Raw genomic sequence first — 25,215 nt, 5'->3', positions numbered from 1 at the left:
ACTGTTGCGTCACAAAAATCATAACAGGAGTTGTGTTTTGTTTCATTCACACATGTTTGAGTAATCCTTTTATTATTAGTCTCCAAAGCTCAAAATGCTGTTTCACCTTGTGATGTCATGAAGCAGTAGTCAACACCGACCACTTAAGATAAAATAATACAAATTATTAAAACAGGTAAAAGCCTACAAGAAAATGTATTCCGTAAACAACAGCTAATATTTTCTACCAAAAACAAATTTTCTATTTACAAATTTTCTACCCAAAATTACCAGAAACAAACAGATAAAAAATAAACAAAACAATAATACATGTTGTCATTATAATTGAAAAATGTAAAAGTTACTCAATACAGACAGACAGGCACAAAAGGAGTAGGCTAGGAGAACATTTGTGAACAGCTGGCAAAAAATAAATAAAAAATAAATTGTGTGTATTATTTTATAGTGCCATAACTAGCGCCTGCTCATTTGCATGGTACTTTTTTTGACCCTGTGTGACTTTAATTATCTATAGTGTGACAAAGTTAATGTGCACAGGAAGACTTCTGCAGTAAGTGTTCTGCTTTTTCATGCAATGTCCCAATCCTGGAATTACAGAGTTATTTCCTATTTTAAGATGAGTTCCTCGAAAGGTTAATGTGTGTGTGCTACAAGCTATTAGCATATAGCAAAATAAAAACATATAATATCTGCAACTTCGAGCTTACTTGTTTAAATATATTTTAATTTTTCTCTAAAACAGACGTGGTTTTATTTTTTTCCACTTTCACCTGATTGTGTGAAATTGTTTAAAAGTGCATTTCAGTTTCAGTTTTACAATGACTAACCGGAATCCACAATTACCACACCATCTGGAAATAACACTAGTGTCAACATCAAGATCAAAATCCCTTTTTTGCCTTAGACAAAGATGAGGGACGCCTGACCAAGTAGTTGATAGACATGTTTGACAGATTCTAGTCTATTTCCATTTGACTTGTTTTAAGCTTTTTATTTTGTGAGATTTCATGGTTTCTGGACTTAACAAAGCAATTTGATTCTGCAGACATGCCAAGAGACGAGAACACACCACTGCTGAGGAGAAGGCAAGAAAGGGTAGGATATTTTAAAAGTATTTGATTTGTTGCTTAAACGTAATCAAACTTCCTTTCCATTAGTTGTGACACTGTAAATTTTTGGTCTCTTAGCAATATTGTATTTCTGTTTTCTGACTTAAGACCTCCACGTACCCATACAATATTTTTGTCTGTGACTTTAGATCTGTCATTTTCTTTTAAAGTTGAAATAAATCTGCTCATCTGCACATAAACCACATAAAGAACATTTTGGAAATACAAAGTGAAATCCATGGTTTTTTTTTGTACAAAGTGACTTGATTAATTCACCAAAGTTAGAGAATATTCCTACTTTAAGTTGTTGCAGTTCACACATCACATTTATATGTTGCAATGAGAAAAAAGCATTTTATTATTGCAACTTAAGATGAATACAAAATTCTTCATGCCACACGCTGTAAAGAACTGCATATAGGCTCAAGGGGAATGTGCAATTAAAACTGCACATAGGCTTAGGGAATGTGCAATTATTAATAGAATACAAGAATGCAAAGGGCTTGCCTGTTAAGAATAATTTAAAGGTCCTGTTGGTGCATCACTCGTGGTCATACTTGATCTCATATTTATTCTGTTCTATGTGGTGCTTGTGTTGTGTTGTCCTGTTTTTTGATAAAGCATGTTACTCCCTGTCCCAAGACAAATTTATCTTATCTTATCTTAAAATGTGTATAATTAGTATATAGTTAGTTTCTTATATAGTCTACTGTAATACAATCAAATTGGAAACTGTAAAAGTGATCATCTAATATACACAAATACATCTAATAATGGTTTTGCTGACTTCCAGATCCGTAACTCCAGACTGTTCCTGGCCGTCTTCTCTGCTGTCCTGGGAAACTTCAGCTTTGGTTACTCCATGGTGTATCCGTCCCCTGTGCTCCCTGTGCTGCAAGCCCCTGATGCTGACCCCAGACTGAGGATGAACACCTCTCAGGCTGCATTGTTCGGCTCCATCTACACGCTGGGGGCCGCGGCCGGGGGGCTAGGGGCCATGCTGCTCAACGACAAAATTGGACGAAAGATGAGCATAATGTTATCAGCAGTGCCGTCATCTATTGGGTGTGTTCTGGGATTGGGAATACAGTAATGATTTATGATTTATATAGACTATGGAAGTTGATGTTTTGATTGTCTTTCCTAGGTACATGCTGATGGGAGGTGCTTTTAACCTGCCCATGCTTTATGTGGGACGGTTCCTTACAGGTTTAGCTGGAGGAATGACTGCTGCATCCATTCCAGTAAGTCATTTGTCAAAGTTTATTTATTTTCTTTGTATTTATAATAGCTTGCTAAACCTACTTATGACTAGTGTGCAGTGATTTAGAGAGTAATTTAGTAGCAAATCAAAACAATGTCTTGTCTCTATCAGTTTTCTATCAGAAAACATATGCTTTTTCTGGTATTTTGCATTAAAAAGCCCATATTGTGCTATTTTGTGAAGTATGTTATAATGTTGTTCTCATCAAAAACATTCCTGGAGTTGTGTTTTATTTCTTTCACACATGTTTAACACACAAACTGCATATTTAGGCTGAGTTCTTCTCTCAAACAGGAAACACTCTGATCCACCATGTGATACAGGAAGTACTCTACTGTGTTTTAAACTGTATACACCATCACTAAAATAATTTGGTCATTTCAGCCCTGGATTTGCCAATCTCTGCTGAACAAAAAGGTAAAAGGTAGCTGTTAACCTGAAAACTAACGCTTCATGACATCACAAGGTGGAAAAGAGCATTTTGAGCTTTGGAGATGTAGACAGACTTGTAATGCAGGATTTCTCAGAGTGATTAAAATAAAACATAATTCCAGGTATGTTTTTGAGGAAGTAACTAAATTATAACATGACTTCAAGCTCACAAGAGTATACTTTGCGTAATATAGGATCTTTAAACTATGACATAATAAATAAATACACAACTTAATCACAGAAATATGTCTATTGACTTCCTATTTGAAAATGTAAAACTAAGAGGCCCCACCTTTCCACAGCAGCATTTCTCCGTGACAAGCAGTAGATTTCTGAATAATGTTTTTATTGTCGAAATTTGCTATTTGGCATTCTTAACCCTATGTGTATGCGTCAGATCTTTTTTATCATGACAAATGCAGAGCAGGGAGCAGGGATAGGTGATAGGGGATTAGCCTGATTCATCAACCGGTTTCACTTTGTCAAAACCGTCTGAACAGCGTTAGAATTTGTTTGCTTGATGGTAGGCGGGTACTTTTTTAAATTTAACCAATCGCTGCTATTTGGTCTTGAAGTATGTAATGTGTGGCTAACGGGGCTAACTGGTATATTAAGCTTTTCCCCAATCCCGTAGGAAGAAGGGCAATAACGTCTTTCCCCTTGATAAAATTCACCAAACATTCTCTTTATTCCGGCTTTAAATCCTCGATCTCGGGAATCATTGCCAACACAGAATGTATGGCTCTTCGCTGATTGGCTGGTGCCCGGACTCGCAATTCCAGGGTTATGGCGAACCGTCTAGTGTATTCCGATTCCTGACCTAGTCGCTGGAGAGAAATGAAATTGAGCGGAGCCTGGCTAATAGAGGATAGGAAATAGGTGAAAACAGACATTGTGAACAATGGACATTACAAGAGTAAACACATATGAATGAATCAAGATATAACTTAAGTATGAAGGAACAACATGAAAATATGGTTAAAATCTCATCACCTATAAAGAAATGTGTTATAAATATGTTTGTTTATGACAGGTTTACATCTCTGAAATCTCCCACAAGGCCGTTCGAGGGGCTTTGGGCTCCTGTCCTCAGATCACCGCAGTGTTTGGGACATTAACTCTTTATGTACTTGGTAGGTTCGCACATCAGATTATTCCTCCATCCTGCTTGTGTTTTATCAGTTTTTAATCTGAGGCGCTTGTGCAGGTTTGTGGGTGGAGTGGCGCTGGTTGGCCATAGCAGGAGGAATACCAGCTGTGCTCATGGTCGTGCTGTTGTCTTTCATGCCGTCCTCTCCCAGGAGGCTGCTGTCTATGGGCAGAGACGACAAAGCACTACAGGCCTTGCACTGGCTCCGGGGCCCAGACTATGACCCCAACCCAGAGCTCAATGGAATACGGGTAACACACCATGCAAGACTATTTCAGTTTTCAAGGTTGTTCAGTTCCCGCACCAGAATTTCTGTCGAGGTCAAGGTGTTGTTGGTGCTTTACTGTACTGCCCTGAGTGTTAGGAGCTTGTGCAGCAAAGATTGTAAAGGTCATGGTCAAAGATCTGCCCCAGGGCAACTGTGACTACAAATAGTCTTAATATCATTACAGAGTTTAATGCAGGAATGGGTCATCAGTTTCTAAGGCACATTATAAATCCTATCTAATATAACATTTAGGGCTGCAGCGATTAATTGGAATTGTGACAAATAATGGAATAATTATTCAGGTACTTGGCTATTAAAATGATCGTAATTGTATTTTGTATTGTAATCTGAACTATACAGAATCCAAAACACAAAAATCAGTTTTATAACATTATTAAATTAGTGAATCACAGTATTTTAAGCTATTTTACTTGGTTAAAAATACATTTAAAGGTTCTCAGTGTATTGCATGTTTTAACAGAAAGACTTGTTTGACAAATTGTAAAAAAAAAAAAAAAGATTGTCAGGGGTGGAATGTAACAAAGTAAAAGTAGTAAAGTACTGTACTTAAGTATACATTTTAGATACATGTAAGTGGATACTTTTTACTTTTACTTCACTACATTTGAGAACAAGTATGCGTATTTTCTACTCTACTACATTTTAGAACAGGGCTGAAAAGTAAAAGTATGTTATTATAGTTTGAGACATGCTAAAAAGTCTGAGAGTTTATTTTTAACACGTTCATAGTTTGAGCAAACAAAATATATAAATAAATAAAAACAGACAGGAAAAAAACTCGATGAAGTTGTTTTTGTTGAAGAAAATTAAGCACAAATCTCTATCAAAATCACCACATCTGGAGCTTTATTAGATCTCAATATTTGCACCAAAATACTTTAAACTGGGTACTTTTATTTAAGCAAATTTTTCCATGTTTATACTTTTACTTAAGTGTTTTTTTGCTCCAGTATCTGTATCTACTTCTTCCACCACTGATGATCGCTTGCTATTCGACTACTAATTGTTTGTTGCAGCCCTACTAATATATATTTTTATTCAAATAGCTGCCAGTTTTTGTTCATATTGTTGTTGTCTATTCCAGTACAGTATCCGCATGCAGAGCAGAGTGACTTTATCCCAGCTGGGCACACCTGAGTATTATAAACCAATCCTCATCTCTGTGGGGATGCGATTCCTTCAACAGATGACAGGCATCACTCCAGTCCTTATTTACCTACAACCCATCTTCGCCAGGAGCAAAGTCCCCCTAGAAGCAAAGTAAATGCCTTCTTTTATATCACATCCATCATACAGTTTGTATACTATATTATGTAAAATGACTATGAAGACTGTTGTTACCTCATCAGAAACATACCTGGACTTGTGTTTTGTTTGAGTAATCCTGCATTATTAGTCTGTCTACATCTTCAAAATTCAGGACTATACAGAACTACAAGACTACATTCATACCATGCTCCATACAGATGTACAACAACTCACCTTTATCTAACAGCTAATACTCCCTACAACTGTACAACAACTCACCCTTATGTGACGGATAACCCTATGTCCTGTCAATCATAATATCATTGTTGCACTGTCTTCCACCTTTTTTATATAGCTGAGATTTGATATTTTATTACCTGTTTTTCTATTTTATTTTGACTTGGACACTTACATTTATATAATTATGCCTTATTTGACACCTTTGTCTCTTGCTACCTTTTTTGTCTCTTATTTAGAATTTATTATTACCATTTATATTGTTTACTCTTTGTTATTACATTATATTGCGATGTGTGAGCTGCTGTGTCTAAGTACATAGATTTTGTTTAAGTCTAAGTCTAAACTCAAAATGCTCTGTTCCACCTTGTGATGACATGTATTTGTAGTTTTCAAGTTAAGATCTACCTTTTACCTTTAGTTCAGCAGAATTCGGCAATTCCAGGGCTGAAATTATCCAAATGATTCTAGCGAAGGTGTGTAGAGTTTCAAAACAGAGTGGAGCACTTCCTAATTTCCATGACATTACAAGATAGAACAAAGTGTTTTCTATTTGAGAGAAGAACTCAGCCTAAATATGCAGGATTTGCGTGTTAAACTTGTGTGAATGAAACAAAACACAACTCCAGGTATGTTTTGAATGAGGAAACAACATTATAACATAGATCAGCAAATAGTGTAATATGGGCCATTTAACTAACACATATGCATCTCTGTTCTTCAGGTATGATGCGGCTCTGGTGGGAGTGGTGCGACTGTTTTCAGTGGTGTTGGCAGCCAGTTTAATGGACAAAGCTGGGCGTAAAGCTTTGTTGTACACGTCAAGTATGCTCATGTTCGTCTCCTCCCTGACACTGACGATCACCTCCCACACCACTCCTTGTCCTGGCTCCCAAAACAGCACAGTCCTGAACTACAACTCCCACAATGCCCTAGTAAACGCTACAATGGACCCCAGCAAAAGTGATACAAGCATCATTCCAGTCATAAGCACCATGGTGTTCATCTTTGGTGAGTGTTCATGAGATTTACAGAAAATGTTTGAAAGCGAAGTCACTATCACTTAGTGTTGTAGTTAAGACCGCACTAATCCAGCCAAAGACCAGTCAGAGATCACAGAGACCAGGACAAGACTCAGACCTCTGAGGGTCAAGACTCAGACAAGCCCAAGGTCATGATTGAGACACGACCGAGACCACAGCCTATTGAGACCAAATCGAGACCATCTTTGTCATTTTCTACATTTATTTCTATTTTACAGTTATTTTGGCACATATATATCAATGTTTTTTTTAATAAATCTATCTCTATTTTATCTGATTAATGTTCAATTAGGCATAAAAAAGCTAAACAAACTGTATTGCACTTAAACACTCTGTGCCATTTTTTTGGAGTCTCACCCACAGTTTGAGAATCCTGTTTTTAAGAGTAGTTTCACTGGCACTTGTAAGTGAATAAAAAAATAAATAAAAGTGGGTAGGATTTTTAAACCTGTTTTTTCAAGTTCCTAACTAGAGTTACATTCTCCTATTGACCTCTGCACATTTACCAAACACACTTGTGACAAATACAGATGCATTTGTGCACTTTAAGTAGACAAATTTTAGCCACATGTCGTGGTAAGAAGGAACTCAAATCCAAGTCATAACCGAGTCCAAACGCGGTCTCGAGGCCAGTCTCAGAACCAAGACTGGTCTTGAGTCCACACTGCTATCTCTTAAAAGCTTCTTGTCTCCATGGAGATGTTATTGCATTGCCTGGAATATTCCACAGTAAAAAGTGCTCCTATTACACTATTTTCTGATCAACAACATACCTGGAGTTTGTTTCATTTGTCACATGTTTAACACACAATCCTTGCATATTTAGGCTGTGTTCTTCTCTGAAACTGAAAACACTTTCTTCCACTTTGTGATGTCATGTGGTAATACAGGAAGTGCTCTACTGTGTTTTTAAAGTCCATGCAGCTTCACTAGAATCATTTCGATAATTTCAGTCCCAGTATTTCCAATCTCTACTGAAGAAAAGGTTGACTTAAAAATTACCACTTCATGACATCACAAGGTGGAACAGAGCATTTTGAGCTTTGGAGACAAATAATAAAGAGTTACTCAAACATGTGTGAATGAAACCAAACACAACTCCAGGTATGTTTTTGATGAGGTAACAACATTATAACAAATCTGTCTGATCTGTTTGACACTTAGACTTACACCCACTCCTACATTCATACAAGATATTATCAAAATTTTACTAAGATAATTCTAAAACATACAGATATAATTTGTCAGTATCATCCACACCTACTTAAATGCTATGGGAATTTCAAAACCTTAATCTGTGAATGGAATAGGCTCGTGCCTATAATAATTGCAAATCATCTATTTACTACTATACAAACAAGCAAACAATGCTCATGTGCTTGAATATGGTCTTGTCTCCTAGGATACGCCATGGGGTGGGGCCCGATCACCTGGCTGCTGATGTCAGAGGTGCTGCCGCTGGTGACGAGGGGCGTGGCCTCGGGACTGTGTGTGACGGTGAGCTGGCTGACGGCGTTTGCGCTCACTCACGCCTTCACTCACATGTTGGACTACGGCCTGTACGTGCCCTACCTGCTCTTCACTGTAGTGTGTGTGCTGTGCCTCCTCTTCACCGCCGTGTGCATCCCGGAGACACGTGGGCGCTCGCTGGAGGAGATCGAGAACTACTTCAGGACGGGGCGCAAATTCACCATCTCCAGCCGCAGCCCCTCTGTGCTGGATTCCACCTGAACAACACAAACTGAACAACACAGGACTGCATTCAGTACTGTGGAACCCAATGCTTTTTGTCATGAGTAGCCCACTAAGCTTCATCTCACACTCTGAATAGCCCCTAACTCAGGCAAATAAATCTGTTTACTATAGTTGTATAGTACTGTATTGTTCATTATTACTTGTAAAAATTATATTTTCTTGTTTTAAAAGCACTGCACCTGATTTTTACTCTGTTAAAAAGAATAAATGTTAATTATTAACAGTTTGCAGTGGTCCAAAGTTATTCCCCACTTACCTTATACATTGTGAATTAGTCACCGCGATGACTTTATGAGCGCTTTTCACAGAGTTTTGCCATGAGGATAAAGATGACAACAACTAGCATGCTAACACATACTTTAGATTATCAGACAATAAAATGCTTCCTAATTAGACAGCACACTACACGCATATTTTAACCTCAAGAGCTACTAAATAATCTATCTGTACTGGGGCAAGACAAATATAAAATAAGATAACCGAAATATAATCTATTCCAGGGGTGGGCAAACTACGGCCTGGGCCAAAAATTATAATTTTCAGTGTTTTAAAAGTCATTTCAATAAAGAGTAAATACCGTGGGACTTGAAAGACAGACATTTTGTTGTAATGCTGTGTAATTATTTTCAATTATGGGATATTTCAGTAACATGGGATCTGTTTTCTACATATCCCATGTTATTTTTTTCTCTTATGAGGTGGATTACACTCCATCCACCTGCTCCTGGTCCGGCCCTTCCTTCTAATTGTAGAACCCTTTGTGGCCCATGGGTCAAAAAGTTTGCCCACCCCTGATCTAATCTAACTAATTTAAAAAAAAAAAAAAAAAGAGGGAAAGATACAGAACCCTTTACTTAATTTTATTTATTTAAAATGTCTTATTTCATTTTTATATTATTATTTCTTTTTCTTCTCTTTCACTTGTTTTAATTTGTTTTGTATTGTTTTTGTTTTTTTCCTTTTGCGTTTATTATTATTATCATTGTTATAATTTATTGTCTTGACTGTGGTTGTAATTTAACCAAAACTGAACCTGTCAAGTCACTAAATTAATCACATGGTGGTGATGGACGCCATATACACAAGCTTGCCCTGCTTCTTTGGAAGTCCATGTTTTGTTTTTTTTCACAGTTTTCACATATTTTGTTCAAATACATGGGGGAAAAAATTAGGTGCGGGGTCTTTAATGATCCTGATGTCCAAAATCCTTCAAAACTTACTTAAAAATGTAAAATACAAACAACATTTTTAACACAAATACTATTCATTTTAAGCCTCTCTTCTTGCTAAATTCTCGATTATCTGTTGGGAAACACCTCTATCAGCATGTATTATCACAATAAACAAAAGTACACTCCTCACAAAAACTCTCACAACAATAACAAAAAAAACAATTCATGACACAGCTTGACACAGCTTTAAACTAATGACTCTACTTTGTTGAGTGTCCACCATCCGTTGTCTACGTGAGATGATTTATGCTTCGCCTGGAATATTCCACAGTTTGGTGTTAAAATGTATCTGCTTCCTTGGTGACACAGTGGAACTTACAATACGTACAATGCACACAATCATTTTTGTTGTATTTAAGCAGAGGCATTCTTCTCCTATTATGAATGTATGGCATAGAGTCCGCCCTCCGTAAGCACGCTAATACCTTAATTGAATTCTCCACGACGTTCATTAGTGCTAAAAAGGTTTCGGTCCAAGAAACGCCTTCTACATGCTGTTTATTCTACAAACACGTATCACAACAAAAGATGCTGATTAATTGGACATATATGCACCAATTAGCCGAACCAGATGTGCTGAGGCTACTTCCATGTGTTTTATACATTACTGGCAGGTTGAACGAGCCGGGTGACATGCCCCACTATGCTGCTTTTTTAGTGACTCAGATAACAACTCCCCACATCCAAACATTCTGATAATTAAACAAATAGATGGACATCGAAATGAAGTAGAGCAGAAAAACATCAACAAGTATCTGAAGTAAATAATGTAACAAAAATACAGAAATGTGTGTTAAAATAGATGTAAAGCCAAATATGTAAGAGTGTGTTTTGTCTTGTACTTTTATGACATGATGTGTGGGAATAGAATTAAATTAGCTGTACTTCTATTTTGTCTTTCGTAGTTCTTATACTACATTACCCTTTATCCGTAACTGATATTAACTTCGGTCTCCTTTGTGCTGGCTTTATATAGTGGCCACGTCCGGGCTATTTATAAATCTGAAGAGCTTTTCCTCATTCTTTTTCTTTTCTGTATCTGATAGCCTACTTATAATTCTTACCAATGTTTAATAATCTGCAGTAATCGCTAAACTACTTTGAAGTGATTATAAAATACACATTTAAGTTAGAAGTTGCTTGTAATTCTCTCTGGATCACGCAATCTTTTATGTTTTTTTTCTTTTTTAGACAACCTTTTCGACCTTCTCTTGCTCATTTTTAGACTCATCATGTGACCAGGGTTAGATGAAAACTGTCCTGAATATCTTTGGATGTTTTGGAACTGTCTTGGCTTGAGTCTGCCTGTACACGATCATGGTAGTCAGGACAGTAACTCTGGAGTGGTCCCTCTCTTCAAAAAAAAGTGGCCAGAGGATGTGCTTCAAATACAATACATCCATTCAATGTTCAGTTCAAGAGGATTATGTCCATGTATCTGAGCAAATTTTGTCTTGCCCCAGTTCAAATATATTGTATAAGCAGCTTTTGAGGTTAAATAAATCAGCTCTGAATTGTCTGCATCTACTTAGAAAGTGTTTTCAGTCCAAGTACCAGGAATTACACGGTTATTTGTAAAGCCCTTTGTAGTTAGCTTTACTGTGACGACAAAACTCTGGTCTGGTCTGGTCTCTGAAAGTTGTGAAAAGCATTTAAAAACAAATCGCATTGAATAATTAGGAGGCTCGGTATTTATAAGGTAAGTGAGGAAAAACTTTGGACTAGTGAAACAGTTTAAAATTGATTTTCTTAGACATAAAAATCAGGTACAGCAACTTGAACAGTAACATGCTTTATAGTGTCACTTGCTTGAGGGGTTCATTTTAGGTTATCAGGGCATATGGATTCCAAGTGCAGTTTCTGACCAAAGCAGGAGCTCGGTTTTCATTGCAGACACAAAATCAGGGACCAGAGGGGACGACAGACTCAATGCTCTTTGCTCTTTGCCCTTCTGGCCTTCTCCAGTCTGGAATAGCCTGGTATGTGGAATGCTTCATCATTATTAAAATATGTCTTTTTGGATCCGTTTCTGAAGTTCACTGTCTTAATAAGGTGACAAAGAGGCCTGGACTCCTCAGCCTCACAGTGGAATGTAAAACACTGTAAGGATTGGTCTATTGTGTGGAATGTCGTCAATCAAGCCTATCGAAACACACTCGCAGATGAGCAGAGCAGCTATGAGCTCAGCTTGCTCATATCAGGCAGACAACACCCCACACACCTTCAAGCCTCCACCCCAACATTTCGAGGTAAAACGTCCACTTCCGGTTCACCTGGAAAACACTATTATAGACACAATTTTTATCATTTATTATTATTATTTAAATTTTTACTCAATTTTTTATTTATTTATTTTATTTATGAAACATTATAAATATGCCCGGTTGTAACATTAGAGTTAATTTCCACTTATAGCCCCTGGGGCAAATTATTATTATTATTATTATTATTATTATTAGTAGTAGTAGTAGTAGTAGTAGTAGTAGTAGTAATAGAGTAATAGTAGTAGAAGTGGTAGCAGTAGTAGTAGTAGTAGTAGTAGTAGTAGTAGTAGTAGTAGTAGTAGTAGTAGTAGTAGTAGAAGTAGTAGTAGTAGTAGTAGTAGTAGTAGTAATAGAGTAATAGTAGTAGAAGTGGTAGCAGTAGTAGTAGTAGTAGTAGTAGTAGTAGTAGTAGTAGTAGTAGTAGTAGTAGTAGTAGTAGCAGTAGTAGTAGTAGTAGTAGTAGTAGTAGTAGTAGCAGTAGTAATAGTAGTAGTAGTAGTAGTAGTAGTATGGTTATTAATACTTCTAGCAGAAATAGTAGTAGTAGTAGTAGTAGTAATAGAGTAATAGTAGTAGAAGTGGTAGCAGTAGTAGTAGTAGTAGTAGTAGTAGTAGTAGTAGTAGTAGTACTAGTAGTAGTAGTAGTAGCAGTAGTAGTAGTAGTAGTAGTAGTAGTAGTAGTAGTAGCAGTAGTAGTAGTAGTAGTAGTAGTAGTAGTAGTAGTAGTAGTAGCAGTAGTAATAGTAGTAGTAGTAGTAGTAGTAGTAGTAGTAGTAGTAGTAGTAGTAGTAGTAGTAGCAGTAGTAATAGTAGTAGTAGTAGTAGCAGTAGTAGTAGCAGTAGTAATAGTAGTAGTAGTAGTAGTAGTAGTAGTAGTAGCAGTAGTAATAGTAGTAGTAGTAGTAGTAGTAGTAGTAGCAGTAGTAATAGTAGTAGTAGTAGTAGTAGTAGTAGTAGTAGTATGGTTATTAATACTTCTAGCAGAAGTAGTAGTAGAAGTAATAAGAGTAGTATTAGTAGTATGATGATTATTATTATATCTAGTGACTACATCTTAAATATAAAGATATTTAAACTTTAAAGGTGTTCAGTATAACTTATTATCATCTCTATTTTGCATTTATTCAACTACTGTTGCTTTCATTGCTCAAAAATACCTTGAAAACCAATATTATTAAAGTGAGTGGGGTTGCCTCTCCACAGATCTGACCTGACAATACATTCTTGGCAATTATACATGAAGACAATGTAGATCCTCCCTAGAAAAGTGACAAATTTTATATCATATTATACTGATTATTGTTATTTATTTCAGAGGTTTAGCGATCGTCCAACGTGTCAGAGAGCGGCGGTGTGTGAATCCCAGTTCCCCTCATGCGCTCTGTTGCTGTGTCCTTGAGCTAAACACTTGACTAGAAGCTTTCTTTCCTGAAACCACAAAATAAAAAATGATTACAGTTAATCTTTGTGGAGGCTTATCAAACATCGTAAAGCTCCATACAAATATAACGGCATTGTTATAGAGCAGTAAAATATCAGCTATATTAAATTACTTCAGTATTTTTTCTGAATTTGAGAGCAGAAAAACTTGTAAGAGAGAGTAGGGAGAGACATTCAGTATATTGCCATTGAGTCCAGAGTCAACCCCGTGTAATCTCTGCAAAGAAAGATAAATCACTGCAGATTCACAAAACTGTATGCTTAATTTTTTTTTTTAAAGCGAGAGAAACCTTTGTCTACCCACGCGTTATTTAAAGGCTCTCGGTGTTAATATGTCTAAATATATTTGATTAATCATTCAGAACAATGTCCTATAGAAAGACGTTATCTGTGCATTGATTATTTTTTTTAATTGCATCTGTAAACAAAAGTTAATCTTCTTTCTTGCTTTAAGTGAAAAAGTCCAGACTAGGAAAATAAAGCAAGAAAACAGGTTAGACACTGCACACACTCCCTTAATAACGGGCTAGAGCGAGAGAACAAAGCCAAATGCAGACCAATCCTGCGTTTGAAACTACGCCTAATGACTAAGGCCCGGCTTGATTGCATTTCAGCAGGGAGGGGGCAGGTGGGTGGGGCCGGGGGGCGGGGCCAAACTCAGGTACAGGTGAGACAGGTGAATGTGCCTGTCATTAGAGCCTGTGGGAGTCTACATCAGCAGCAGCACACGCACTGACCTCTGACTCTGTGGACTGAAGACAAGCAACTCAACAGGTAAGATCGCACCGACTCCAAAATGACTCTGATATTTTAAACTAGAATTACTTCCTATGATTCATATTACTGGATCAATTATGTGCAGAAGAAAAGGTTTGAAGCAAGGACAAATTGTCTCAGAAATGTTCATACTGTCAAGCTAAAATATCCTTATTGTAGATACTTCACAATATGCCTAAAACTTACTAAACTAAGTAAGTAAATGTTTGTGGAAAAGTAACATTTCTTTAACAACTTCAAGCAGGTTTAAACTTAGTATTGTTTTTAAAAGCAAAATAATTAGTTTTTCTCTTTTTTTAACTATTAGAACAGCACAAAAGATGCATTTCGGTGAACTAAAGTAAAACGTGAATCGGTATTTTTCTCTCCATGGACATTTGTGTTGTAATATGAAGTGAAAAACAGATTTATTTTTTATTAAGGATGTGCAATGTTAAAGAAACGTATCAACATAGTGTGATTTGGATCAGCGCCGCTCAGATAACTAACTGGGTCAGCGAGTGTCATTGATCATCTGACAGGTGCACATCCAGAGCTGTCTGACGGCACAGAGGGACACACCTTTACTGAAGGATGTGAGGTCGAGGCAGGCAGGGAGGGACCTGTCAGTGTGAATTACAGCAGATTAACACCAAACAGTCATGGGTTCACTCGAGACAAAGTAGGACATGGATTTACCACTGTGCCAAAAGTCAAACAATACTGACACTGCGCTCCAGGCCCGGGGTGTGTTATGATGCTAAGAGGATTTATTTATTTCATTTGGGCAACTCAACTTTATCCACTTTTTCATAATTTACAAAACCCAAAAGGAGCAGGCAGAAAAAAACCTATAAATCCTCCTTTCAGAATATAGATTTAAACATATTTCAAAACTAATATTACTACTTTTTAACTACTTCTAATGAACATTGCTTTCTGCTGTTATGCCAGTGGGTAACAAACTATAAAGCTGATTGATTTTGGTAGGGCATCTGACATATTGTGCATCATAGGTTAAGTTCTAAAGAGCGTAAATGTTTAAAACTAAAACTACTTGACATCAGCAGTGAAGGTGACCATGTTTGTACTATAAAAACTTACTTGTAATAAAAGTAGTTTAAGAAAAAGTTAAAAAAGAGTAAAAAAAAAGTGGAGAAAAAAAAGTCTGAAGCACTCTGTTGGAAATATTCTTAAAGTCTTTTATTGGTTACATACTCATCCCATATAACAAATAAGGGACTTTTATAATACTTTTTGCTTTTTTAGTCTATCCCACGTAAGTTTTTGTACTACAAGCATCTTCATCTTTTGTTTTGGTTTTTGAGGTTTGCCCTCAAGGAGCACCTGTTCCAGGAAAATCCTGAAGCTCTCGCTCTTTATGTGTTTTTATACTAGACTACATTTGGAATTCGTATTTATCACGGCAAATACAAGCATATACAAGAATCCTTTTGAAATTAAGGACTTAAAACAGTTTAATTTGTACTTTAAACTAGTACATTTATGTGCTGCTTGTTGAGATTTTGGATAAAGCAGAGACTACGGGCTGATCAGATATTGAGACACACCCGCTCGACAGCCCACAGAACCATGCGGCTCTACTGCATTCTTCCCTCGGCTCCTGGGTGTATACAGGCCCTTTTGTGTGTGCGTGTGGGGAACAGTGACAAAGCAGTGTGTCATGTGTGCGACGAGGAGGGTGACGGACAGGCCAAAGCTACACCTCACAGCCTAAACTGAATGCCCAGACACATGCCCACAATCAACACACAGCTTTGTGAAACGCAAGCATTTACAGTTGTCATCTGAGCCTCTCTGCGTGCATCGTGTGTGAGTAGGCACAAAAGAAGAAAAAGAAATGAAAAGATTGGTTGTGTGAAAGTAAAATGTCAAGGGAAGTGCTCAAAGAGAAATACTTTAGAAAAATTTGAGCTTACTTTTCGGACAAAACAGAAATGTCAATTTGTATTCCGGGTTCTGAACTGGGTTCTCTATTTTTATCTCTAAAAATAGGTGATGCCTTTCTTATGTAAGTTTTTTATTATCAGTTAAGCGTTGGCGTTAAATGTTCATGTTATCTCCTCTCATACATGACAACTTAACATTATTAACAATCCAAGCATGTTTCAATTGTCTGGATGGGTATGTAGTTTGCAGTAAAGTTTGATTCAGTTCGAAAAAATATGAGCTATTATTAAAACAGCTACAGTTAAATATAAAGCAAGGGTAATTACATATAGGTGTGTCTTTATTTTAGGAGGAAAACAAAGGACTGGACTGAAAGCTAATCCAGCAATGCAAAACACACAAAAGTCTGATTTGAAATAATTATATAATTTGCTTTGTTATGTTGAGTGAACTTATGTATTGGGCTGATAACTTTGGCTCAAATAATTGCTTGGGATCAACAGGAAATGATCTAAATTAGACAAAATGACGCATGTTTTGAGTGTAACCATACCTCATTGTCACGCCCTGAAGCCTGACAGGAGACATCCACACGTCCACAGAGTTTATCAGATCTACTCGGAGGCAGAAAAGAGAGAAGCCTACAAAAGCAGAGAACATATTTTAAATGATTGTACAATTTTTTTCACAGTGCGATGAGTGCAGACGGCAGGAAGGACGTTCCGCCTTATATGTTACCGGGTGAGTATACATAAACAATATGACATGATAACTAACTCAACTAACATGGACAACTGACTAATGTTTTTCTTTCTGATCTAGTGGAAGGCGGAGACGGTGGAGTCAAGGTTTATAATGTCCACACGCCATTCACTCCTCGAGAGAGCTCCCACGTGGGGCTACCGGGTAATTTACTGACACTGAGGGAGGGCAATATGCAAAAAAACAGAGATTATAATTTCAAATCTGTCATGGTCCATGTAGTTAGTATCTTTAAATGTGCAGCTAAAACCACCTGCAACTCCAAGAGAAGTTACATTGTGATTGGTTAAATCACTCAACGCTAGGTGAAGGCTGACAGATAGAAAGAGAGCGTGACGAAAGCATTTGTGGTTTAAGTATAGAATAGAGATGCACCAATCCATCTTTTTTGATCCGATACCAACCCGTACAGAGACCAGACATATTATTTTCTCTGAACACAATTGGTATATGGTTAAATATTACTTAAATCTGGCTTCTAATAGTTTTTTAATCATTTAATGTTTGTTCAAGTTCAATAATATGAGGTGTTTTGGGGCATAATTGTTCAGCAACTCATCGTATTACACCAGTTAATAGACCAAAATGAGATACTGACTGAACTGATATCCAGGAACTGATATTTGATCCATCAAAATGGTAAAAGTCAGCGCTGATATCGGTACCAGTATCGTATCAATGCATTCTGAGTACAGAGCTACAGTAATCAGGAAAGTACTGAATCACATAGAGCCAAAAAAGCATACATCATAACAGGGACCAGATCAGAATTTGATGTTTATTTCCATATTGCCCAGCCCTAACTCATTTTGTAATGTGCAATAACTAATAATAACACAGTATACTAAAGCTAAAATGTCCTCTCTTTATAGTATACACAGGAGGGTTGGGCTCCAACCCTGATTCCGATGGTAAAAATAAGTATGTGAGCTACGACACTGCTTTAGGCTTTAACCCAGGCATGGCCACCTGCACCTCCTGCCAGCAACAGGTCATGACCAACGTGACCTACAAGGCCGGACGATACGCCTGGCTCATGTGCCTGCTCTTCGTCTGCCTCGGGTATGGATTTACTTACTTGTTTTGTGTGTTTTGTATCTGTTTTGTCTGAGTGTTGTCAGGCCTGTAGTTGGATTGCTGTGGTTTTCTCACAGGTTGGTGCTCTGCTGCTGCCTCATCCCCTTCTTCATGAACAAGTTTAAAGACGCCTACCACACGTGCCCCCGCTGTAACAGAGTGCTGCACATCGAGAAGAGAAAGTGTTGTAAATGACGCATGATGCACAGCTTAACCCGTGGAAATGACCAGATGAGGATTAGCATTATTAGCCGAAGCAAAATCAAACGTTAACACCTCTAAGATTCCTCTGTCGAGATTAGGAGTGATTTTGCTTAAATTAAGCACATCCAATGCATGTTGCATTCCAGCAGAAAAATATTACTTCTTCTTTAATGCTTTAAAAACTTTAAAACTTTGAAATGAAGGTTTGTAAATAGACTTAATCAATACTTTTATTTTATTTTAAAATATTTCTTTAAACTTTTAAAATATCTGCTTATTTAGTATTATGTTTACATGCAGACACACCCATCAAACTGCCAATTACTAAATTAAATATTCTAAATTAATTTAGTCATTGGTAGTTAATAAGTACATTTTTAACTTATAAGCTAAACATATAATATATCGGCATTTCTTAAAATTAAAATGTAAAAACATATTGAAAGTGATAATGCATTTGCCCTACCCTCTCTTACCTACTAGAAGCTTGTATGGTTCAATGTATAAATATTTGGCTATGTCACTGCTCAAATAAATTACACATGAAGTCCTTTCTCCTCTTTTTTGGTTTGGTCTAAGAAGCCTGTATAGGTCTACATCCTAAAGATTCATGAAACAGGTAGAGTCTGTGGCTTGCACTTTTACTGACTTAGACTTAGACTTTATTGATCCATGAAGGAAATTACTTGGACACAGTAGCTCACACATCACAATATATTATAATAATACAGTGTAAACGAAAAGGTAATAAACTTCCAAATAAGTAGCATTAAAAATACTAAGAGATTAGCAAGAAATGCATGTACTGTAAGTAAACTGGCTCGGAGTCACTGAACCTGTGGTTGCCTTCATGCTGACGACAAATACAAGTTTTCTCTTTTGTTTATGGACAGACCAGGCGTCATGTGAAAGCTCAGAGCCTCCAGAATTCCCTCACCGAGCTGCAGAGGCTGCACTGACTCATAATCGGCTGTAGGTGCTGGTTTAATGAACAGGCTATTCAGATCATTGCCATTTTAGATTTACAACTGGTTTTGGTTGTAGGAACTGGCAACCCTAAACCAACATACTTTTGATTTTACAATGTAACCCATCCTTCATAAAAATAATGATAGCTGTAAAATTCCACGTGTTTTGATTTTCCCTTAGAATATAAATGAATAGAAACAAAGCGGCAATATCTGCTTTCCTACTCGGCTAATAAAAGGTTAGACAGCAAACTAGACATTGGAGATGGGTTTAGGAGATGTATGTTCTCACCAGACCAGGAGCAGTGTTCTGTTTTGGCACCGATGGTTCGGTCAGTCCAGTCTCACTGGGGCCGTGCGACAGTCCCGCTCAAGACTCTCCATGGTGCAAAGTTTTAGCGCTGCGCACACAAATCTTGGCTCTGACACTAGAAAAACTCCAGCTCGTGATTATCGGGCCATGTTCCCTTTCATTTAATGTTTTTACATTTGCAAGGATAGAACAATCACCATTAAGCATCCGGGAGTAAGTTCAGGGTCCCCAGAGTCCCCATCTGGTCCTCAGATTTGTGTTCTAACATCGGGACTCCCTCTGGTGGTGGCTCACTGCACTTGGTGGATGATACCATGGAGAGCTCCATCAGAGAGGCACCTTTCTGTGAAAAGTGCACAACAGTCTTTAGTAATTAATACAAATATTACATTAGTATTGTTCTTTACTTACCAGTACACGGTGGATCCGACTGGAACACATTTCTGGAGTTATATATAATAAGACATATTATAGTTCCATAAAAAGTGACTCGCCCTTTTTATGGAACTAGGAAGAAAGCATTAAGTGTTCATCTACACTCCTTCTGTGAGATTAATCCACAAATACTAAAGAGATGAACTTTGGGTTAGGACCTCCTTTGAATGAACAACCATCCTGAAAAATAGAGGTTTTTGAGTACTGATACCAATACGCTGTGCAAAGAAGCAAGTACAATGTTTTATCATGTAAACACACAGTTAAAATTCAACTTAAACAGGAGAAGTAGGGAGTGTCTCACTAACTGACAAGTTACTGAACAAACCCAAGTCTCCACATTGTACAAATTATTATAAATTAAAAATACAATCTCCACAGAGACTCTTTACATATAACATTACAAAATAGTACACATTTGTTCATTTGTATACTACTTGTAGCACAATGTAGTCATAAAGCAACAACTTAAACAGGAGAATTAGGGAGTGTCCCACCAACTGACAAGTTAGTGAACAAACCCAAGTCTCCACATCTTACAAATCATTATAACGTAAAAGTAGTTTACAGAAAGACACAGTGACACAGAGATACACATGTACTGTAAACAGTTTAGTTCTATAAATACCATGGTTGTGCTAATTCTACATTTTAACCTTATATTACAATTATTGAAAAAACTAACAAAAAACTAAAAAACAAACACGCCCAAAAAAGAGAGAAACTGAGTGTCCCATCAACTGTTGAATGAGTGGACAAACACAAATCTCCTAATGTAGACAGGGAAATATTTCCTCCAGTGAGAGATTTAATTGTATTTATACTTAAAATTTATTTTATTAGTTATTTTTAAAATAATATTAATTAATAAGTTACCCTCCTACAGCCAGAGTGGAGCCAGCTCAAAATAAACACACAGCAAAGCGTACCATGCAGGAAATTACATACAAGTATCAGAGTGACTTCTTTCTCAAGTGAGTAGATTTAAAGAATTTGTTTATGCTGAATTGTTACATTCCTACACAGTATTCCTTCTCATTCAACACACAAACAAGCACAGCAAAGGAGGGGAAATCGCACCAGCAACACCACGACCTTCTCCCCTCTAACCCACCTACCCCCAGAGCAGAATACAAGGTGTACTATACAGGACATTTGTGACATTGCAGTTTAAATTTGGTTTATATATTACTATTTACTTACTGATCATGTTTAACTTAATTTTATTTTATTTATTTATTTTTGCTTTTAAGACTTTTCAGGATTTTAAGGTTGTAGAAATCCTATATACGATTCCTTGCTTTCATACAAAATATGAAAAATGATTTTGGGACACACAGCTAAGATAATAAATTGAAAAACTATGTACATGAAATAAAATCGGAATTGTTGAAGGTGGTAAATGTTGTCGATATGATGTTACCAAGCCCAGAGTCTCAGAGACTGAACTCATCGTCCAACTCAGGGTCTTGAAGCAGGTGGTGGCAGTAAAGCGAAAAGCTTCCAGACGTCCCAGAAGATGTGGACTGTCTCTTGGAGCTGGGGGTCTCCCTCTTCATCCTCACCTTCATCCCTGCGGCGCTTGGATGCACCGAGAGGCAGAAGGTCCAGAGCAGGGCTCACAGGGGGAAGGCAAGGAGCAGAACAGGGAGGACAGTGCGCTGGTCAGACAGGTGCCTCATGGGTCACAGAAGCGCCCTTAACACAGCCGTGCATTAGAACAGCGCGCTCATACTCACCTCTCACAAATGCAAAGAAAAAACATGTCTGAAGAAATGTCCTGTATTTCCCTGAAGCAGATTAAGTCCAAAACAGACACATTTTTCCTCCACGCGAGTGCAATAGTCCCGTTATTCCACTGAGGCTGTCGCATCTTCATCAACACAGCTCACAGACGGGCTCCTTTCCAGCCGCCCTCGCTCCACTGCTCCATCCGGATCTGAATATTTATATACTTATTATTTATTTACTTCTTTATACAGTCTTATGATTTTACACAAACCGGCTCTGAAACTAGTGCACTGTTTGATCAAATGACTGCCTGTATTACTAACGTATACTCATTACAAACATGGCAATAAAATAGAAAATCATGGCTGCTGCAGTTGCTTTCTTTCGCCTTCAACTGCTATCATGGACTGCAAAGCCCAAATGTATGGTGGGAAATGTCGTTTGATGTTTTGATGAAATGTGACATAACCTACAATAACAGATTTAACGCGCTGCAATAATAACAAAATCACAAATGTGTAGATCTCCCAGTTTTCCCAATACATAAGCAAGCAGTGTAATAATGATGCAACAAATAAAATAAATCCAAGTAACCCAAACGGGTCATGAACCCCCGACTGAGAAACACTTCATTCAGTTTTGACAAGCAGCAAAATAAGGTTTAATAATTAGTTTTTTTATAGAAAATTTTATTCAACATACATTTTCCAGCAAAAAGGCAATATACAGGAGTAGTTGTCGTACACTGCTGCTACACTGAGGAATTTAACCGGAAAAGATCAAATTAAGATGTGATTCTGCAGGCCATTTTTGTACTGCACTTTTTAACAAGACAAAACCAATGCAGTTAAAAGTAAAATCCAATGTAACAGAAAAATAATTAATGGTACATCAGGAACGCAAAAAGAAAATAAAGAAAAAACCTACACACAAGAAATATGAACACCTGGCTCCTTCTGTACCCAACAACAAAGGCGTGTGTTTCTCTGCAATTTTACACGTTAATATTTTTAAATATACAATTTAAATGTTGTCTTTACAGAGCAAGCGAATAGGGAGCATTCCATCTGTGCTTTAAAAGAAAACATAATTCATAGGGCCAAAAGTGTTTCTTACAATGCTGGTTTTGTCTCTACACAATCCCCTGTAGGCGATTAGTTTATCTGCAGCTCCCTACCTAAAGCACAACAGCGCGGATTACTGCTCCCAACCACCAGAGAGCGACAAAACTCACGACAGAAGACAGACAAACGTACAGTGGGTAGGAAAAATATTGTGTGCGCACGTTCTGGAGTTCAGAGGAGGAATGACAAACGGGGACAATAATTCCCAAGGAGGACATATTCGTCCGTGCATGTTCTTTCCAAAGTACTGGAGCGACCCCACCTTACATCCTGAGAAACCTCGATCCTCTATGATAAGTGCTAATGTGCAAGATGAAATACAGACAAGCTTCCTTTCGTTTTCCTCATTTATTTTAAACAGATGCCGTGGTGGTTTATTATACAAGATCTGCAGAAAGAGACAAAGTAATCATTCCTGCAACCAAAGTTAAGTGAGAGAGAGAAATGTGGCTTCAACATGGAAATACTGTTTGTCACTAAAGGATTGGAGCAGGAAAAAGCCATTCAAAACTATCGAGCCACGCTGGCCCTTTCAAACAGGTGGTCTGAGACAGTTTTCAAAAGAACCCCTGTTCAGAATCTACCATCCCATAATCCTTTGTTTTGTCCCAACATATCCTCCTAGCAAGCTCCACACAGCAGCATAATGCCTCTTCCAAAAAAAGAAAAAAAATTAAAAACAACCCCAAAAATCTGCAGGGAAAAAGCTGGTGAGGTGAAAAAGAATCCCTAGCCTAGAAGTTTACATAGATTTATTATATAGATTTAAATTTTCAAACTGTGCTCCACTTCAGCTCTTCAAGTGTATGTTATAATAAAATCCAATTTCATGTCCCGCTTCCAGACAGGCAAAAAATAAGGTAGAAGCCAAAAAAACAAAAAAAAAAAACACACACAAAACAATTGAAGTGAGCCCCAACACGGAGGCTGGCGGTAAAAAAAAAGAAAAAAAAAGGTCAAACTGAAGAATTGGGGGAGGTGGTTGGTGCAGTTTTTTTTGTGGTTTTAGAATAATCCATCAGCTGCAGCAAACATCCTTATAGCTGAAGACCAAGTGCCGGTGTAGAGCTGTCCAGGTGTCCGGGCGGGAGGGGCGTTCAAGGGCACACATTCAATCACGCAATCTGCACACTCATGCACTCTCACTCTCTCTCTCTCTCCCCTCTGTCTTTCACACGCTTGGTTACTGTCTGTGGTTACGGTGCCTTGAGGAAGGTAGGGAGGAGCAGGAGGACTATGTGGGGGACAAATAAAGGGTGACTGTTCTTAGTTGTGGATCTTGATTGCCTTTTCCAGGTAGGTGTAGCGCCCTCTCTTTGGAGCTTTGTTGAAATGATCCAACCCTAGCCAGGGCCGCGGGTGGGACATGTTTCCTGTAGAAGAACCACAAGTCCAGAGTGAGCGCTGAAATCAACTTAACCTGCCTTTTCTCACAAATACATACATTCTCGATTTAAATCTTGACAACTATTAACTAAAACTATTGATATGAAACTTTAATACATGCATCTCTATGGTAGAATGTTCACTAGTTACCATGGTGACAATGCACAAATTCACAAACAGAGCCAAATAAAGTTTCAGACTGTCTGAAAACTCAAGAAAAAATACAAAATGGATCGAAACGGCACATTTTCATTTTTGTTCACGGTCCTGTTTAGGAGTTTGATATTCAACAATGTTCATGAAAAAAATCTATAAAATAAGCCATGAGGTGTGACATTTTACAGCCACAGAGGGAAGAAAGTGCTTTGACCAGTCATGTACCGCAAATGTGAAAAGGCATGGGTCTGTCACTATGTTATGGAAAGTTTATAAACTCTATACAGACTGCAGCAGGACAATGCAAAATATAAATACTCTGTTGTGAGCAGATTACAGTGACATACAGCACACATACACTGAAGTTCTTATGGGTTATTTATGTGAGTTTATTTCGCCAACATAACCCTGTCTTTTACTGAAACTCCCTATAGCGTTTGGTTCTTTTATGTGTTATCACAACATTCTGTAATCCCTATATTTTATTTATGTGTGTCCTGATTTATGGTTCATCTGTAATTACTGGACCTATTTACATGAAACAAAAACTGGCACAAAGTTCAACATCTTCATTGTCAACATTAATTAACTGAAGTGTTTTCATTCACAATAGCTTGTGATTGTTCTCCGACTTTCAGACACAAGCTTATTGTGGAGCCTATCCCAAACAAATGATCTGGTTCAACATTTGTCTGTCATAATGTCTGTTAGGATATTTCTTTCAAAAAACATGAATCTCCCAGAGAGAGAGAGCAGCAGGTGTGAGGTTGTACACTGATCAGACAAAAAAGTCATTTGTGTACCACTGCACAGTCAGAATTTCATTCTGACATATACTGGGGAACCACAAACATTTGCAACATGTAAAACAACTGAATATCCAATGCTTCAGCCCCACTGGCCCCATCATTTTAACATCACAAAATATG

General features: G+C 37.5%; 3 protein-coding genes across 3 annotated transcripts in view; all 3 read left to right on the top strand.

Moving 5' to 3' along the window:
• Positions 1 to 879: 879 nt before the first annotated feature.
• slc2a6 (solute carrier family 2 member 6) lies at positions 880 to 8,753 on the top strand. Its single transcript, XM_020919909.2, has 8 exons — positions 880 to 1,095; positions 1,903 to 2,174; positions 2,257 to 2,353; positions 3,839 to 3,938; positions 4,013 to 4,206; positions 5,329 to 5,504; positions 6,454 to 6,740; positions 8,175 to 8,753. The coding sequence occupies exons 1-8, from the start codon at positions 1,048 to 1,050 to the stop codon at positions 8,501 to 8,503; spliced, it is 1,503 nt and encodes a 500-aa protein (XP_020775568.2). The 5' UTR covers positions 880 to 1,047; the 3' UTR covers positions 8,504 to 8,753.
• Positions 8,754 to 14,119: 5,366 nt separating this feature from the next.
• On the top strand, positions 14,120 to 18,724 carry si:ch211-157c3.4 (Lipopolysaccharide-induced tumor necrosis factor-alpha factor homolog-like). Its single transcript, XM_020919913.2, has 5 exons — positions 14,120 to 14,237; positions 16,822 to 16,871; positions 16,953 to 17,036; positions 17,765 to 17,954; positions 18,047 to 18,724. The coding sequence occupies exons 2-5, from the start codon at positions 16,826 to 16,828 to the stop codon at positions 18,162 to 18,164; spliced, it is 438 nt and encodes a 145-aa protein (XP_020775572.1). The 5' UTR covers positions 14,120 to 14,237; positions 16,822 to 16,825; the 3' UTR covers positions 18,165 to 18,724.
• Positions 18,725 to 21,475: 2,751 nt separating this feature from the next.
• Positions 21,476 to 25,215, top strand: part of ndufab1b (NADH:ubiquinone oxidoreductase subunit AB1b) — a 6,092-nt gene continuing 2,352 nt past the window's right edge. The window contains exon 1 of the mRNA XM_055153085.1: positions 21,476 to 21,553. Within this exon, the coding sequence (XP_055009060.1) occupies positions 21,476 to 21,553 (78 nt within the window). The remainder of the gene's footprint in view (positions 21,554 to 25,215) is intronic.

This window comes from Boleophthalmus pectinirostris, unplaced genomic scaffold, assembly GCF_026225935.1.
Source record: "Boleophthalmus pectinirostris isolate CB_2022bp ecotype Guang Dong unplaced genomic scaffold, ASM2622593v1 HiC_scaffold_17, whole genome shotgun sequence".
In the NCBI taxonomy this organism is placed as follows: Eukaryota; Metazoa; Chordata; class Actinopteri; order Gobiiformes; family Gobiidae; genus Boleophthalmus; species Boleophthalmus pectinirostris.
Note: the sequence above shows the minus strand (reverse complement) of the source record. Positions and strands in the feature narration are given on the sequence as shown.

Coding starts and splice junctions, on each gene's coding strand:
- slc2a6 (XM_020919909.2), top strand. CDS start 1,048: ATGCCAAGAGACGAGAACACACCACTGCTGAGGAGAAGGCAAGAAAGG. Junction 3,939..4,012: donor ATTAACTCTTTATGTACTTG/GTAGGTTCGCAC, acceptor GCGCTTGTGCAG/GTTTGTGGGTGGAGTGGCGC. Junction 5,505..6,453: donor AAAGTCCCCCTAGAAGCAAA/GTAAATGCCTTC, acceptor TCTGTTCTTCAG/GTATGATGCGGCTCTGGTGG.
- si:ch211-157c3.4 (XM_020919913.2), top strand. CDS start 16,826: ATGAGTGCAGACGGCAGGAAGGACGTTCCGCCTTATATGTTACCGG. Junction 16,872..16,952: donor TCCGCCTTATATGTTACCGG/GTGAGTATACAT, acceptor TTTCTGATCTAG/TGGAAGGCGGAGACGGTGGA. Junction 17,955..18,046: donor CTGCTCTTCGTCTGCCTCGG/GTATGGATTTAC, acceptor GTTTTCTCACAG/GTTGGTGCTCTGCTGCTGCC.